Consider the following 16,139-nt stretch of genomic DNA (forward strand, 5'->3'; position numbering starts at 1 on the left):
TTGTATGTCCAAAACTGTTACTTTTCAGGAAATGGAAAAAAACAACAAATGGAACCAATGGATGCAATGTAGTTATTATTTAGTCACAAGCTCTTGCTCTTATTAATACTTTTCATTGGTTCAATATTTTGAAAACCCAGACACAGAATAAGCACTTTCACTTGTAAAAATAAAACATATTAAAAATTGCCAATCTATAAGCTCACAGCACGTCGCGGTGAGCTCCTAGTTCGACATAAAAAGTTGAGATCTGAAGATACAAGGTTTGTGCCCGACAGCGACGATATCCATTATCCACAGACACATGTCTGCCACCGGAATTGAACCGGGGGCGTTGTGATTTACTGCATGTGGTTGACACACCATCCAGTCCCTCTATGTTTATCTTTGTGTGTGCAGTGGTGGAAGAAGTGCTTGGAGATTTATTCCTTATATAAAAGTGGCTATACCACAATGTCTAAATACTCTGTTACAAGTAAAAGTCCTGTATAAAAAAAAAAAGGTATTGGCCTCAAAATATACTTACAACACTAAACATAAAAGTACTCATTATGCAGAAAGGAAATTCTCAGTCATATTATTGGGTTGTAATTAGTAATTTGTTAACCCATTAAAACCGGTAATGCATCTGCGTCATTTTAGATTTTAGCGTTGGCTATTAAAAAAATAGCAGATCTACAAGCTCACAGTGAGCTTATACATCTGCTATTATTTTTTAAATGTTTGAAAAATCTATAAAGTGTTTGAAAATGTTTGAAATTTAAAAAAACAATCAACACAAATCTCTTCTGGGGGGTACCCTGGCTGGCACAAAACATTTTCCGATCGGGGTCCGCGGCATAATACATTGATAAATAGAATTTCATCTTTTATTTTTATCATTTGTATGTTTGGAGTGTTATAAAATAATTGATATATTCATTTCAAATTCATATAGTTCATTATCTTATTTGAGTTTTCCAATAGTGTAACTCTGTGTCAGTATGACCTTAAACCTAAACTGTGTTTATCAACATGAGATGAGATCATATTATTGCAGCCTTATGCTTTCCAGGTGCCTGGTACAGAAAGATAAGGTCAGATCACAGGGCCCCTTTCTCTCTATAATGAGGTATCAAGCTCTCTCTCTCCCTCCCTTGAGGGGGAAACTGTTGCTTTACTCTGTATGGCTCAGAATGCATTCTCTAATAACCAATTTATTGAACTCTGTATTCTCTCCTCATATTTGGTTCCGCGTCACGGTAACTTTAACTGAGTATTTCAGACTCAAGATTGTCCTAGCTATCATACATTTTGGGGGTCTTTGGCACGAAAAAGCGTGAGAACTACTGATTTTGAAGGCATTTGTAGAATCAGCCTCAGGTCTTAATGGGTTAAATGTGTTCATCACTTTAATGCTGCAGCTGGTAAAGTTGTGGCTGATTTTAAATACTGTATGTGCTGCTGGGTAGCTTAACCTATAAAATAATACAAAATCATTTATCAGTAAATCTATGTTCTGTTATAATAATCTAGTAACTGGTAGTGGAGTAAAAAAATACATTATTTGCCTCTGAGATGTAGTGGAGTAGAAGTATAAGTACAGTACAGTACTTGAGAAAATGTACTTAGTTAAAGTATTTTCCATCACTGTGTTATAATACTGGCTTTTAATTATGTTACACCCCACATCCCCTGGTACAACTTGGTGGTGTGTGTGTGTGTGTGTGTGTGTGTGTGTGTGTGTGTGTGTGTGTGTGTGTGTGTGTGTGTGTGTGTGTGTGTGTGTGTGTGTGTGTGTGTGTGTGTGTGTGTGTGTGTGTGTGTGTGTGTGTGTGTGTGTGTGTGTGTGTGTGTGTGCGTCCATACTCACCCCTTTGAGAGTAGTGTAAACAGGTGTGGTCATATTCTTATAGATGAGGGATGTATAGAGAACAAAGGCGGGGTAGGAGGACTGAAGGGAAGGGTCTGAAACATAAATGACAGATCGGTTATCCAATCCAACGTTCCTGTAGCTGAATCAGAATCAGAATCATCTTCATTGTGTGTGTGTGTGTGTGTGTGTGTGTGTGTGTGTGTGTGTGTGTGTGTGTGTGTGTGTGTGTGTGTGTGTGTGTGTGTGAAGGATAAGGATAAGGATAATTCCTTTTAACAGGTCGTTCATGAAAGTCCTTGCGGTCTTGTTTCCAATGAGAACCTGTGAGCAATTGTGTGTGTGTGTGTGTGTGTGTGTGTGTGTGTGTGTGTGTGTGTGTGTGTGTGTGTGTGTGTGTGTGTGTGTGTGTGTGTGTGTGTGTGTGTGTGTGTGTGTGTGTGTGTGTGTGTGTGTGTGTGTGTGTGTGTGTGTGTGTGTCCATATGGTTTCCCACCAGTCAAGGTCCTCATTGTCTGCACCACACCACAGAACAGATCACTGAAACACTGTCACACATCTTGAATGGCTGTTATGCGTACAAAGGGATGTACATTGCACGCCACGATAGAATAGTGGAACTCATCGCAAAGGACATATCAAAAAATCATGCACCCTCAGTGAGAATGTACAAACATTCCCGTGTCATTTCATCCATGTTTCATCTCTGTGATAACCCAGACATATTTACATATTTGACAGCTAATACACCAGATATTGTTGTGGTTGATGAAGAGTCCAGAGAAGTGTTTGTATTAGAGATAGCCTGCACCTTTGACCCTAGCCTAGAGGAAGCCTTTATGACCAAGGTCATTAAGTACCAACCACTTCTACATACCATCTCAGAGCTGGGCTATAGGTGCAGACTATTTGTCTTTATATTTGGCAGCCTAGGACATACCCACAGACTGGTTGTTAGAGGGTTCCAACAACTTGGGATGCCCAAAAAGGAGGCAAAAAGGCTGGCAAAGTATTGTTCTATTTCTGCTATAATTGGCAGCCGCCACATATGGCGGAGACGCTGTTACTTATACCCATAGAGAAACTGAGTGACATGCTTATTGTATCATGAAGACGTATTCCATGATTTTGTGATGTAATCTCACTGCACCTTTAATATTTGTGTCCCTGTATACTCTCCTTTGTGTGGACATAAATAAATGGTTAAAATGTGTTATTGGGTGAAACTAGTTTTTGTGCAAGCTCCATCGTTTTACATATTTATACATAGCATATCCATCGGAACATTATGTACATGAGGTATTAGAAATAAGGTGCATGAGCATAGCAGCTATATACTGTTCATAACATAGACATTAGTGCACACTGCACAAGTATAGAGTATGAGTGCGTTGTACATGAGATTATGGTGCAGAAACTCAGTCAATAGGACATTGCATGCAACAAAGTATATCAAGCCCTTAAAGGTCCTTGTCTATACCTTTGCTAGCAGGGTCTGTGCAGGACGTCTCCGACAGCCTGATCCCTGACTTAGCCACAGCATAGATACGACTTTCCTGTAAAGTACATTAGAGATCATCAAGGCACTGATAAACGTGACAAAAGCACAAATTAGTATCTCGTTTATCTCTATGTTTTTGTGGCATTTTATTGATGTATGTTCACACTTTTTTAAAATAATTGTCTGTAAATAAACAAAAAAAAGGAAAAAAAAAAGCTAAAAGTAAAAAGAAAAAACATAAACATAAGCTTCAGTGTCCTCACCCAGGAGGGGAATCTGTGTAGAGGAGGAGTAGGGGGCTTGCTGCCTGGTGCTGAGCTGGCAGAGTCTGGACTTTCTGGGGTCTCCTCAGGGCCGTGCCCGGCGGCCGAGCCCAGTGAAAATGACATGGCGGTCGATGCTTTTGAGGTGGGGAGCCGCAGGGGCGCGTTCCTGCCCGTCTCCATGCTGATGTCCTGCTCCTGGTCCAGGTCGGTCTCCTGGGGCCGGAGGGGCCGCAGCATGCTGAGGGCGTTGCGGGTGCGTCCGTGGGTCACCTCCGTGCTGATGGGAGGCTGGCTCAGGTGTTTCTTGGCCAGGGCCACGCTCATCACTCCAAACCCGACCGGATTCCTCAGCCGGGGCTGCTTGGGGGAGGCGGGGGTGTCCCGGGGGTCCTGCGGAGGGTTGGGCCGCTTGGGGGTGAGGGCCGGGCTGGGGGTGGTGGGCTCGCTGGAGGAAGAGGACGAGTCCAGTCTCTGAGACTGGAAACGTTTGTTGAGCTCCTCCGAGGAGCGGTCCTCCGACTCCTTGGTCCCCTGGGCCTCCGCGGCCTTGTCCCCGCTCGGCCCTTCGTCTTCGTTGGACCCGGCCAGGCTGAAGCGCGGGCGCTCCGTGCGCTGCAGGTCGTCGTCGAACAGGGAGCTGCTGTCGTCGGAGGCCGTCAGGTAGGTCTCGCTGCCGGGGCGGCTGTACTGGAGTGCACCGCACACGCCCCCTCCGCTGTCACAAGACCCGGCTCCGCCTCCCTCTCCCTCTGATGCCGCACTGGATAGGACGGAGGACACGCAGCGAGACTCGGGTCCGCACGCGTTCTCGCCAACGCTTTCAGACGCACTGTCGTCTTCCAGGGGGGACGACTCTGGAGGTCTCTGGACGACAATGTCCGGTCCCGAGGTCACGTCCGGCTGCTTAGTGCACCTTTCTGTGGACAGTGAACACCAACAAAAGTAACATTTTACTGTGCGCACTTCAAACAGACATGTGAGCTCACACACTCCTTTGGGACACATGGCATTCAGAAATAACTATGTAACTTTAAGATGAATGGGTAATATTTCTTACTGTAAAAAGTATCAATGATTGCAACTCCAACTGTGAAGTTATGATATCTCTCTCTGCTCATAGTTAAATTAACACTCAGGTCCGGTTCACCCATGGGTGCCTTCAGAGGGGATGTTTCTTACCAGTTTTGTCTCCATCCTCTGTGTCTACCTCAGACTGGGTGCTGAGGGTCCTCTGGGAGGGCTCCGGTCCTGTCAGGACCTGGGGGCTCTTCCCCCTCACCTGGAAACAGCCAAATGTGAGGCTGCTGAGGCGCTGGGCCTCCCCTGGCCTGGCTGGGGGTCCCCCTACAACCCCACGCTTCTGCTCCAATGCTGGGAGGGACAACAAATCGTTGTGTCAGGTGGAACCTTGTATTTCCAAAACCGTAACTAACCAGCCTTCTAATTAGGCCTGTTAACTCAAACACATCTTGCCCGGATTATATGTTGTTGTTGTTGTTATGTATTGTTATTGTCAGCACAGTCTATGCTTGACCATGTCACACCAAAATTTCACTGCTTGTACTTGTATGAGTGAATAACAAATATGGCGCTTTGAATCTTTGAATCTCATCTACAACTCTCCACCCAACAATATTCAGCAAAACCTGCTTCATGTAATAACAATTAATTTACTGAACGTCCTTCCTTCATAATTTCTGATCTGATCTGCAGTCCAATGGAGATGAATGCAGGTAGATACCAGGACGGGAAAGTATCTTACCCTGCACTTGTTTCTGCAGTTCCACAATCTCAGCTTCCTGTTTTTTGTTGGTTTCTCTCAAGGACGCGTTCTCCACCTCAAACTGAGAGAATGACATCAAATGAACAGGTAATATACATCAAAGAGTTTATCACATTTTAACAGCTGAGTGGTGATTTGATCCTTTTGCTTATTATTAGACACATTATAAAACACAGAAGCCAATATTTACTCTTTTTGTTTTCAAATTGAGTGAGGGTCATTTTGTTTGCCTGGAAAGTACCAGGGCCATAATGAAAATATCTAATCACATACAGTACATGATATAAGCATTTTTGAAGGAAGGAAGGAAGGACGAAAGGAAGGAAGGAAGGAAGGAAGGACGAAAGGAAGGAAGTAAGGAAGGAAGGAAGGAAGGAAGGAAGGAAGGAGAGGGTACCCTGTATGTATCTAACCTCAGAGAGTTTGAGCATCACCCATTCCTTGATCTTAGCAGCCTTTTCCTCCACTGTCTTGGCATCCTGGATTCTGATCTGTTTCTGGGAAACCACATGGTAATGATATGTTCATATCTCAGTCATATAATTGATGGTTACTTATCATGCATTCACATAATCATTCGTATGATTAGAGGTGTGTTAGATTAGTGGTTCTCAAAGTGGGGTCTGGGGACTCCCATGGGGGTCCCCTTAAGAGGGCTCCAGGAGGTCCCCATCTCAATGATTGAAAGTTAGGATCCAAATGGACCCTTATGGGTCTGTAACTGACAGTGTACAAATGGAACCAAATGGACCCTTCATTTGTACGCTGTCAGAGTTAAATGAAGACGGAGGATTTTACGGTATCGATTGGGATCCCAGAGACAAAACAATTTAACAAATGGGGGTCCGTGGCTCAGTGCATATCAAACTGGGGGTCCTTGAAATGAAAAAAAGTTTGAGAAACAGTGTGTATAAGATCATGAAGGTGTACCTGCTCCTCTATCTGTTGTTCCAGCAGGGAGATGGCCTCGTCCTTCTCCTGGACCAGCGTCTGCAGGTCCTGACAGCGACGAAACAAACCCACCTCGTTCTCTCCAGACGCACTGTCTGGAGCCTTCAGCTTCTCCTCCATCCACTGGACCTGCAAACAATCAGACCTGATTCATCACTCACTGACTTAGTGAGAGTGAGTGAATGAGTTATTCAGTAACTCAGTCACTCACCGACTAGCTCATTCACTCACTGACTAGCTCACTCACTCACTCACTAACTATCTTATTCACTCACATACACACAAGTGATGTAATGTATCAGTGATATGTATCCTACCTGCTGGTGAGCTGTAAAGGCTCGTTTCTCTGCATCGATCACCTGAGCCTCCAGCTGCTGAATCTGGGAGAGAACACACATCCAATAATTACTAATATGACATCCTTACACACATACTCACTCACATGTGCACACGTGTACAGTATATGTACGCACGCACATGCCCAAAATCATTCCTTTTTTATTATTATTTTAAAAACACGGTGTGAGCTTGTAGATCGGCTATTTTAACTACTAACCTGAAAGGCTAGCCCAGACAATTATTTTACCCCCTTGTGTTTTTCATTAATTATGTTGTTTACATCATAATTATTTTAGTAACGCATTACTAAGAAAAAAAACATTTGTTTAGATTTTTACATCAGAATTGATATATTTTGGGTTCGACCAGATATCTCTCCTGTCAAGTTTATACCCCCTCCTGTTTTTTATAAATAAGGTAGTAGGCCGTTAATTTACGAGTTGAAAAATGGAGATATGAGGTTTCTGCCCGATGGCAAAGCTATAACAGGCCAGTCCCCCCTCTCCTCTGACCTGAAAGGAACCATTTATTTCTCTAGAATGTTGACAGAGCCTCTGTGGTGACGTGCATCAACCCCATTTCAACCCAAATCCACATCCAACACAAACAAATATGTCTTTGAGAATGCTGCACGCTCTACAGACTAACGTAGTAGAAGACAATCACGCAACTTTGATCTGGTTTATTTTTATTTCTTTTTCTGTCTTACAATTAAAAATCCATCCACAGAGCTCGTTTGAGATTTACATTGTGGTTACACGGTACAATCCTCAATATCCACTTACAACAAATTGACCCTTTTTGGTCCCAGATTTTGAAGGATTTTGAAAAGCTTTTGCCTATAATGACATGACCGAAATAGGGACGCCAGTTTCAAAGTATTGAAATTATTCAAAATGTTAATATGTGTTTTATTGGTACATCTTACAGTACAGTAAAATTTGATGTCTCACAGGTGTAACAGCCCAAAATATACCCCTGGCCAAATTATATCCGGGGTAAAGTGGGCTAGCCTGTTTTATACCCTGGGTTATATTCTGGGCTATACCATAGGCTGGTCCAAGAATAGTCCCCTAACCCAGACTATACACCCTTGTGTTTTTCATTAATTATGTTGTTTACATCATAATAATATAATAATAATAATATTTTAGTAATGCATTATTAAGAAACATTTTTTTTGTGTTTTGTTTTTTTACATCAGAATGTATATATTCTGGGTTAGACAAGATATCTCTCCTGTCTAGTTTATTATGTGTTTTTCATAAATAAGGTCATTTGGGTGACTAATATACTGAATTTAGTCAACAAAGCTATCTGTGAAATCAATGGGAAACAAGTTTAATATGAACTAGAAAATGTGCTCCTCGGAGCACAAGTCTCCGCCAGCAGACTTGTGTTGGGAATGTTGGGAATGTTCTAATTCTTACAAAAAATAGAACATGTTACTGTGTCATAGTAACATGACACACTGTCTGTATAAGTGTCCTATCCGTCCTGTCTGTATAAGTGTCCTATCCGTCCTGTCTGTATAAGTGTCCTATCCGTCCTGTCTGTGTAAGTGTCATATCCGTCCTGTCTGTGTAAGTGTCCTATCCGTCCTGTCTGTGTAAGTGTCCTATCCGTCCTGTCTGTGTAAGTGTCCTATCCGTCCTGTCTGTGTAAGTGTCCTATCCGTCCTGTCTGTGTAAGTGTCCTATCCGTCCTGTCTGTGTAAGTGTCCTATCCGTCCTGTCTGTGTAAGTGCCCTATCCGTCCTGTCTGTGTAAGTGTCCTATCCGTCCTGTCTGTGTAAGTGTCCTATCCCTCCTGTCTGTGTAAGTGTCCTATCCGTCCTGTCTGTGTAAGTGTTCTATCCGTCCTTTCTGTGTAAGTGTCCTATCCGTCTGTCGGAAAGGCGACATGTAACCACTAAATGTTAGCTTGGCTGATGGCACTGATGTCACTTCGGAATGCGCACCGCAGCGCTCCGAAGTGACATATCTATTTATAGGCCGCTATACGTCATGCGTCTCACTAGCCAATCAGAGCACACTCTTTCAACGTATTGTCACGTGTCACGTGAGGCTTGACCAATGTTAGCTTGGCCGAGGGGGACGGGGACGGAAAGTGAAAACATAGTCTCCTGGCGGAGACAATAAAGGTTGGGTAAGTGATTTTCTTTGGTTAAAATAAGTGTTAAATAGCTCTGTATACGGATAGTACTCATTACTATAGTGTTTGTTCAGTAACAGGTGTCTTCATCTCTCTCCAGCTCTTTATTAAACAGAAAATGCATTTTCATGTTTCGGATACCAATTCTCAGGATAGAAAACTCAGTCAGGAATCAGGATACAGATTAAACAAGTGAAATTGGAACTGGAACACTATAAAACTGAAGCTGATAAATGGGTACTTTCTCCTGATTGGCTGACATATTGTCCACTACCTGAAAATGTATTTTCTGTTTATTAAAGAGTGTGAGAGACAGGGAGACCCAGTGACTGAACAAACACTCTATAGCAATGATTACTATCAGAATATAGTGCTTTAACCTTTTAACAAAAAAACGTTTTGTTTTAACCAAAAAAACTTTAATATATGTAGTGGGGTTCCTGCTTCATCTATCTCTCCGCTAAGGGGTCCTTGGTCTGGACAACTTGTAAGACCCCTGAACTACAAAAAGCACAACAATGGACACAGCTCTGTGTGTTGCAGGCATGGCAGTAGTCACGTGATGGTGTCTGGGTGTCACACCTACAAGGCCTCTGTGTGTGTAGACTGATCTGAGGACTGTGTTGGGAAACTGTTAAGAATGTGCCAGAATGGTAGACATGCTGACAGATCTGCAGTACCAGAACACACACACACACTCTCATGATACTTTTACAGATAGATTACACATACTGTACTAGCGCACACACACACACACACACACACACACACACACACACATATACGAGCGTGTGCGTATGTGTGTGCATTTTGAGTGTGTTTGTGTCATGGATGCATACACAGATGGCCAAGTGTTCATGCACCACTGACAAAGATTAGAAAGCTAGTCAGACTGATAGATCATAGATTGATAGATCAATAAACGGACAGACAGATAGATGTACAGTATGGATAGATGATGCCTAGATAGACGGACGGACGGACGGATTGACGGACGGACAGACACACAAAGCAGGCACACACGCACGCACACACGCACGCTCACAAACACACACACACACACACACACACACACACACACACACACACACACACACACACACACACACACACACACACACACACACACACACACACACACACACACACACACACACACACACACAGATGCATATGCAAATGCACGCACACACACAGATGCACATGCACACACACAGATGCACATGCACACACACAGATGCATGCGCACGCAGAGAGGCCCAGTGGGAACAGAGGCAGCAGAGATGACTTAATGAACAACATTCCTCTGACATTCCTGGGTTCAAAGTGCAGGAAGCGGCAGGGAGACCACTGTCATTCTGAGGGAGATTCTCTAAAACCCCATACTTTTTTCATACTTTGTCGCATGACGGTGTCGCATGGGCGAAAATAGCCAACCCACAAGCTCACAGCGCGGCGCGGATGCGAAGCGCTGTGAGCTTGTAGGTCGGCTATTTTTGAGGTCGGCTATATATTTGGCTTAAAACCACATGCAGCCTCTTATGAGAGACAGAAGGATCCAGAGTGTTCCTCGCCGTTCATTTAACTTCCATTTGTACACTCTCTGAGTTACAAATGGACAAATTAACTGTGCTATGTTTAAATTCCTGAAATGATGCATTCCTATAACATCAGGGCCTGAGAGAGGCCTAGTAAGGACTAAGAGTGGAGCGGCTCACGGACCTAAAGCTCCATGATGTGTTGGACTGGCAGTCCTCTGACTCCCCCGCTATTTGCCTTCAGTTCCAGAAGGTAGTTTGAAAGCGGGGCCAGCCCTGTCCAGAGGCTGTTATAGAACCACACCCTAACAGAACCACTCACTGTTTCCACTGGAAGGCCTTCTCTGGGCCCAACTGCAAGCAGACACTTTCTGCATGACCTCTGTGTGTGTGTGTGTGTGTGTGTGTGTGTGTGTGTGTGTGTGTGTGTGTGTGTGTGTGTGTGTGTGTGTGTGTGTGTGTGTGTGTGTGTGTGTGTGTGTGTGTGTGTGTGTGTGTGTGTGTGTGTGTGTGTGTGTGTGTTTGTTTGTAACTCTGTGTATTTGTCTCAGCTTTATTGTCACATCACAGGTTTACAGGTGTAAAACAGTGGGTGAAATGATTTGTCGTACAAGCTCCCAACATTTGCAAAGAGGGCAAAAAATGGAGAAAGAAAGAAACACGGAAAAGATATGTAACAAGTCAGATATGTAAAATATTACTAATATAATATATAATACAAGCAATGCTATGCAGAAGTGGATACTTAAAAATAACAATAAAATGAGGTAGTTATTATTGCATGTTTCCATACACCGTAATATCATGAGAGTCAATTTCACTCTGACAGCGTGTCAAGATGGGGCCGTAAGGGTGGCTGTAGGAAGTAAGGTGTGGAAAGTACTCAAGTACTCAAGTACAATTTGAGGTCTTCACTTTTTTTTACTTTACTGGAGTTTTTCCAATTTTCTAAACTTTTACTTCTATGCAAATGTTGTACGTTTACTCCACTATTTGAAAACTTTAGTTACTAGTTACTTTGAAGATTTTTATTATTATTACAAAACGTACACTAACCACTTCAGTCTTCAGCCCCATATATATTATATTTTGGCTTTTTGAAAATAGACGATCTAAAAGCTCACAAGCTACTTTACAAAATATTCCTAAATATTTGAAAACTTGTGAAATGGGACATTTTCCGCCACTGGAAGTAAGGTAGAGGTGTGGTACATTCAGAGGACCCTACAGACCTGCAGTGTATTTATAAATGGACAGGAGTGATCCTGTTTGAGCCAGTTTGCTCCACTCTGTCTAATATTGTAGCACACGAGAGAGGACAAGGAGCACGCACGCACGCACGCACGCACGCACGCACGCACGCACGCACGCACGCACGCACGCACGCACGCACGCACGCACGCACGCACGCACGCACGCACGCACGCACGCACGCACACACACACACACACACACACACACACACACACACACACACACACACACACACAAACACACACACACAGAAAGATGGCAGAGGCAGTGGTGTGCAGATGTGCCATCTTTGCGTAGAGCTTTCTGTAGGTCCTGCACTGTGTGCCACAGACACCAAACCACACGTCCCTCTCTCAATACACATATATAGCACCAGGCACAGAATAGTACACTAATTACAGGCCATGTATATACCGTAGGTTACAGCTGGAGAGGACATAAACACACACACACACACACACACACACACACACACACACACACACACACACACACACACACACACACACACACACACACACACACACACACACACACACACACACACACAAAAACACACAAAAGAAAATTGTCTTACTATCTCTAACTCTGTGGGGACATCAATTTTGTATTAAAAATGCCATTTTCTACTAAACCTGCTGGTCCAATGTAACCCTGACCATAATACTAACGCTATCCTCAAAATCCCTATCCCTAACCCTAAAACTAACCCTAACACCCTCACCCTAATCCTAGCCCGTAAATTCCTAATCACAAAAATTACTCTTTTCCTAATGGGGCCCAGAAAAAAGGTATGGTTTTATTGTCCTTATGGGGCTCAGATTAGCACAAATAGGATTAAACATAGGATGATGATTAATGTGTTTTTCCAACGTTTGAATACTTAACGGAAAGCAGAGTTTCCACCATATGGCCAGCACTCTGCCTGGGCTCAGACACCATTAATAGTCATCTGAATCTATCAAAGCATGTACAATGTGGATTAATACCTTTCTCTGGGACTTAGTGGGAAACTAGTCAGACCTACAGAGTAAAACAGTGTTCATTTAACCATTTGAAACTTTGAGTTCAAAGAGTTCTGTACACTTTCTAAAGGGTTTGTTACTCTCTAAACTAAGGCAGAGTAGAGAGGCTTTCTGATAATCAGAAAGTCGCCAGTTCGCCCCCCCGGTCTGCCCAAATGTCTGTCGAAATGTCCCTGAGCAAGACACTTAACCCCTAGTCTCGCGTAACCAGACAACTATTCCACAATCTCTGAATGCTATATGTATACAGTATATAGAGTCTGGAACTACACCTACACACCTACAACTACACATCAAGCCGAGAAAGGAAGCTGCCATCTGTTCATTATTTCAGTTCACAAATTTCCATTGGTTAGCAGCAAGCTATATAGGCTTTGATTCTTTTTATTTATAGTAGGACAAATTTGCGTGACTGTAAAGACGAAACAGAAGCGGGGGGAGGCGCCACATCCGTTTTACCCCAGGATCATTCTCAGCGCTTCTGTGCTCCAGACTGTATGACGGAAGCATTTGAAAATTGTGGGGGGCAACAGTCTGGCTCACGAGACTACTTAACCCCTACTAGCTCTCCCCTGAGCGCTCATCATGACATGACCATCTGAGCAGTCATCAGCTGGGTGTAGCTGAAATTGAAGTTCCCCTGCGGGATTAACAAAGGTCTACATACAGCGTACTCAGGATTTTGCTGTGTATCCCCCCCTGCCGTGTGACTCAAACCAGGGGTCTCACCTCAGTAGGCAGCACCCTGTTCACATCCACACACCGGAGTTGGACGTTCATTCCTGGAATTCCACAACTGACTCACTGTGGCCAATTCACCCCTCTGCACTCCCTCTCTCTCTCTCACACACACACACACACACACACACACACACACACACACACACACACACACACACACACACACACACACACACACACACACACACACACACACACACACACACACACACACACACACACACACACACACACACACACACACACACACACACACACACACACACACACACTTCCATCTCTCCTCCTCATCCCTCCATCCACAGCCAGCCAGCTCACAAAGCCGCTCTCTCTAGCCACACCAGGCCCACAGCACAGCACTCAACCCAGCACTATATATAGTTAGGCTAGGTCTAGGCCAGATATGCTCATTAACACTTCAACGTCGTAGTTAAGACTAGCTCACTGCCAATTCTGTACACCCACACTTTCAAACACACTATCCAGACTGGCACAATGCCAAATACTTTCACTAAAAACTACATTGCTGGCATATGCTTGTATTCATCAGTGTGTGTTTAAATTCCTCGCAAATACCAAGCACTTGCAAAACCATAATGAGAAATATAAAAGATATACGCACACATATTTGTACAGTGCTACCAAATATGGTGGATAAATGGAAATATACACAACCTTCATTCACTCCCATTGCACCGAAAGTGCAGTAGCCTGTTCTACCAGAGTGATAATGGGGAGCTAATGAGTCTCAAACAGACCACAATACATGGCAGTGCATAGAGCTGCAGTAATTGCTAGGAAAATAATTGTCTCTCTGTATTTCAAATATTTGTTAGCAACTGGACTGTACTAACTAACTAACTAACTAATTAACATAAATACAATGACAATGAGCTCACCAGCATTTCCATGAATATTGATGCTACACTGAAATATTTGTGGTTGAAAATTGTCTTTTGTTTACTACTTGTCCTTGAATTCTCTCAAATCTTCGGCAGAAAATAAAAGCTCCTTAAAATCTGATTTTATGGAAAAGCCTCATAGATTCTCTTGAAGCTACAATCTGTGCGTTCTATATGTCCTCTCCCGAGTCCCGACGGAGAGGTATCTGTGCGATTCGACCCCGAGTCTACCACTCTGTCAAGAGGGAATCTGCCCTTGGCCTTGGCCAGGGAAGGTATTGGACCTTTGAGCTTCAGTCAGGGGTATTTGCCAACCAGATTATTATATATTATAGTTAATTAAATGAAGTAACTAAACAATATAAAAATAACTAGACGTGAAATGCAAATCAAATAGCATGTTTTTAGTTATATTACACAATACTTTGTTACCATGAGCTAACAGGTTAGCCACAGCATGTTAGTTATGAGTTCATGTAAACTTTCCAGAATGTGTCTTAAAAGACCTTAATCGCACACACATATGGTTCCATAGTGAATGTATTGTATGGATAAACACTTAAGTCAATAAATCCACATAAACATACACCCAAGCACAAACAGTAGAGTAGACAGACAGACAGATAGGCAAAAAGACAGACAGACAGACACACCCACCCTCCCACGCACACGCACGCACACGCACACGCACACGCACACGCACACACACACACACACACACACACACACACACACACACACAGAAAGTAGACAATAGAGGGAATGGGCAGATATGTGCTGACTCGGCTGGAGATGAAATTGGAAGCATATGTTTGTATGAGCAGAGTGAAACTCAGCAGTGGAGACAGACCTGGAATTTCAAACGTACGTGTGTTTTGTCAGGCAGTGTTAGCATGCAGTGTTTGTTTACTTTTGTTTATTTATGTATTCTAATCAATTCACATCTCTCCACAGTGACGTTTCTGATGACGTTTTGACATTTCTGATGCCATGCAGTCATATGATGATGACACCTCAAGTCATCAGGCACGTGATCATATTATATGCCCCTCAGTTGTAATCGACATGAGTGATCTGATACATGACTGGTCCTCGTTGCTTGTGAAGCCGTCCTGCTGCAGACAAGGCTCCTTCTCTCCAAATGTGGAATCAATCAGAGTGCAAGAGTGCAAACCATAATACACCACTCCACCCTATGTGGTTTTTCAGTGTGTGTGTGTGTGTGTGTGTGTGTGTGTGTGTGTGTGTGTGTATATCAACAGTGACATTGAGGCTACTCTGATTTTTCATTGTAGCAGTGAGAGTAGTTCAAGATTATGGGTCATATGGGTTGGTTCATAGGGTGTGGTTACTGTACTTCATTAAACCTGCTATCCACATAATAGATCTTGGATAAAAAAACACTGATAAAAAAAATGTCAGTTTCCATCATTATAAGAAAGAGAACACACAGTAAAATCCTCAGTGTTACGTCTTCCATTTGTAACTCAGAGAGTGCACAATTGTAACCAAATGGACATTTGGGCACTCTGAGTTATATTAACACTCTTTGTGTAGTATACCGTAGTAAGCAATAGTATAATAAAAGGCCTGCCAGCCTGAGAGAGAAAGCTAGAGAGACATAGAGAGATAGAGAGAGAGAGAGAGAGAGAGAGAGAGAGAGAGAGAGAGAGAGAGAGAGAGAGAGAGAGAGAGAGAGAGAGAGAGAGAGAGAGAGAGATGGAGAGATTGTGATGTTTTGAGACGGAGAAGGTCGGTCAGGGAGAACAGCATCCTAACAACACACAACTCAGTCTATAGGAGATGTATAGCCCACTGTTCCACTTAGCCGCC

At 43.3% G+C, this 16,139-nt stretch overlaps 1 protein-coding gene across 1 annotated transcript in view; it reads right to left on the minus strand.

Moving 5' to 3' along the window:
* The window catches only part of plekhh2 (pleckstrin homology domain containing, family H (with MyTH4 domain) member 2), a 38,964-nt gene that overhangs the window by 13,552 nt on the left and 9,273 nt on the right, over positions 1–16,139 (minus strand). The window contains exons 3-10 of the mRNA XM_084075904.1: positions 6,671–6,733; positions 6,333–6,482; positions 5,816–5,899; positions 5,382–5,463; positions 4,799–4,990; positions 3,617–4,536; positions 3,333–3,408; positions 1,853–1,947 (exon numbers count right to left, since the gene is read on the minus strand). Of these exons, the coding sequence (XP_083932030.1) occupies positions 1,853–1,947; positions 3,333–3,408; positions 3,617–4,536; positions 4,799–4,990; positions 5,382–5,463; positions 5,816–5,899; positions 6,333–6,482; positions 6,671–6,733 (1,662 nt within the window). The remainder of the gene's footprint in view (positions 1–1,852; positions 1,948–3,332; positions 3,409–3,616; positions 4,537–4,798; positions 4,991–5,381; positions 5,464–5,815; positions 5,900–6,332; positions 6,483–6,670; positions 6,734–16,139) is intronic.

Source organism: Gymnoscopelus microlampas (genome assembly GCF_963454915.1).
Source record: "Gymnoscopelus microlampas genome assembly, chromosome: 13".
Classification (NCBI taxonomy): domain Eukaryota; kingdom Metazoa; phylum Chordata; class Actinopteri; order Myctophiformes; family Myctophidae; genus Gymnoscopelus; species Gymnoscopelus microlampas.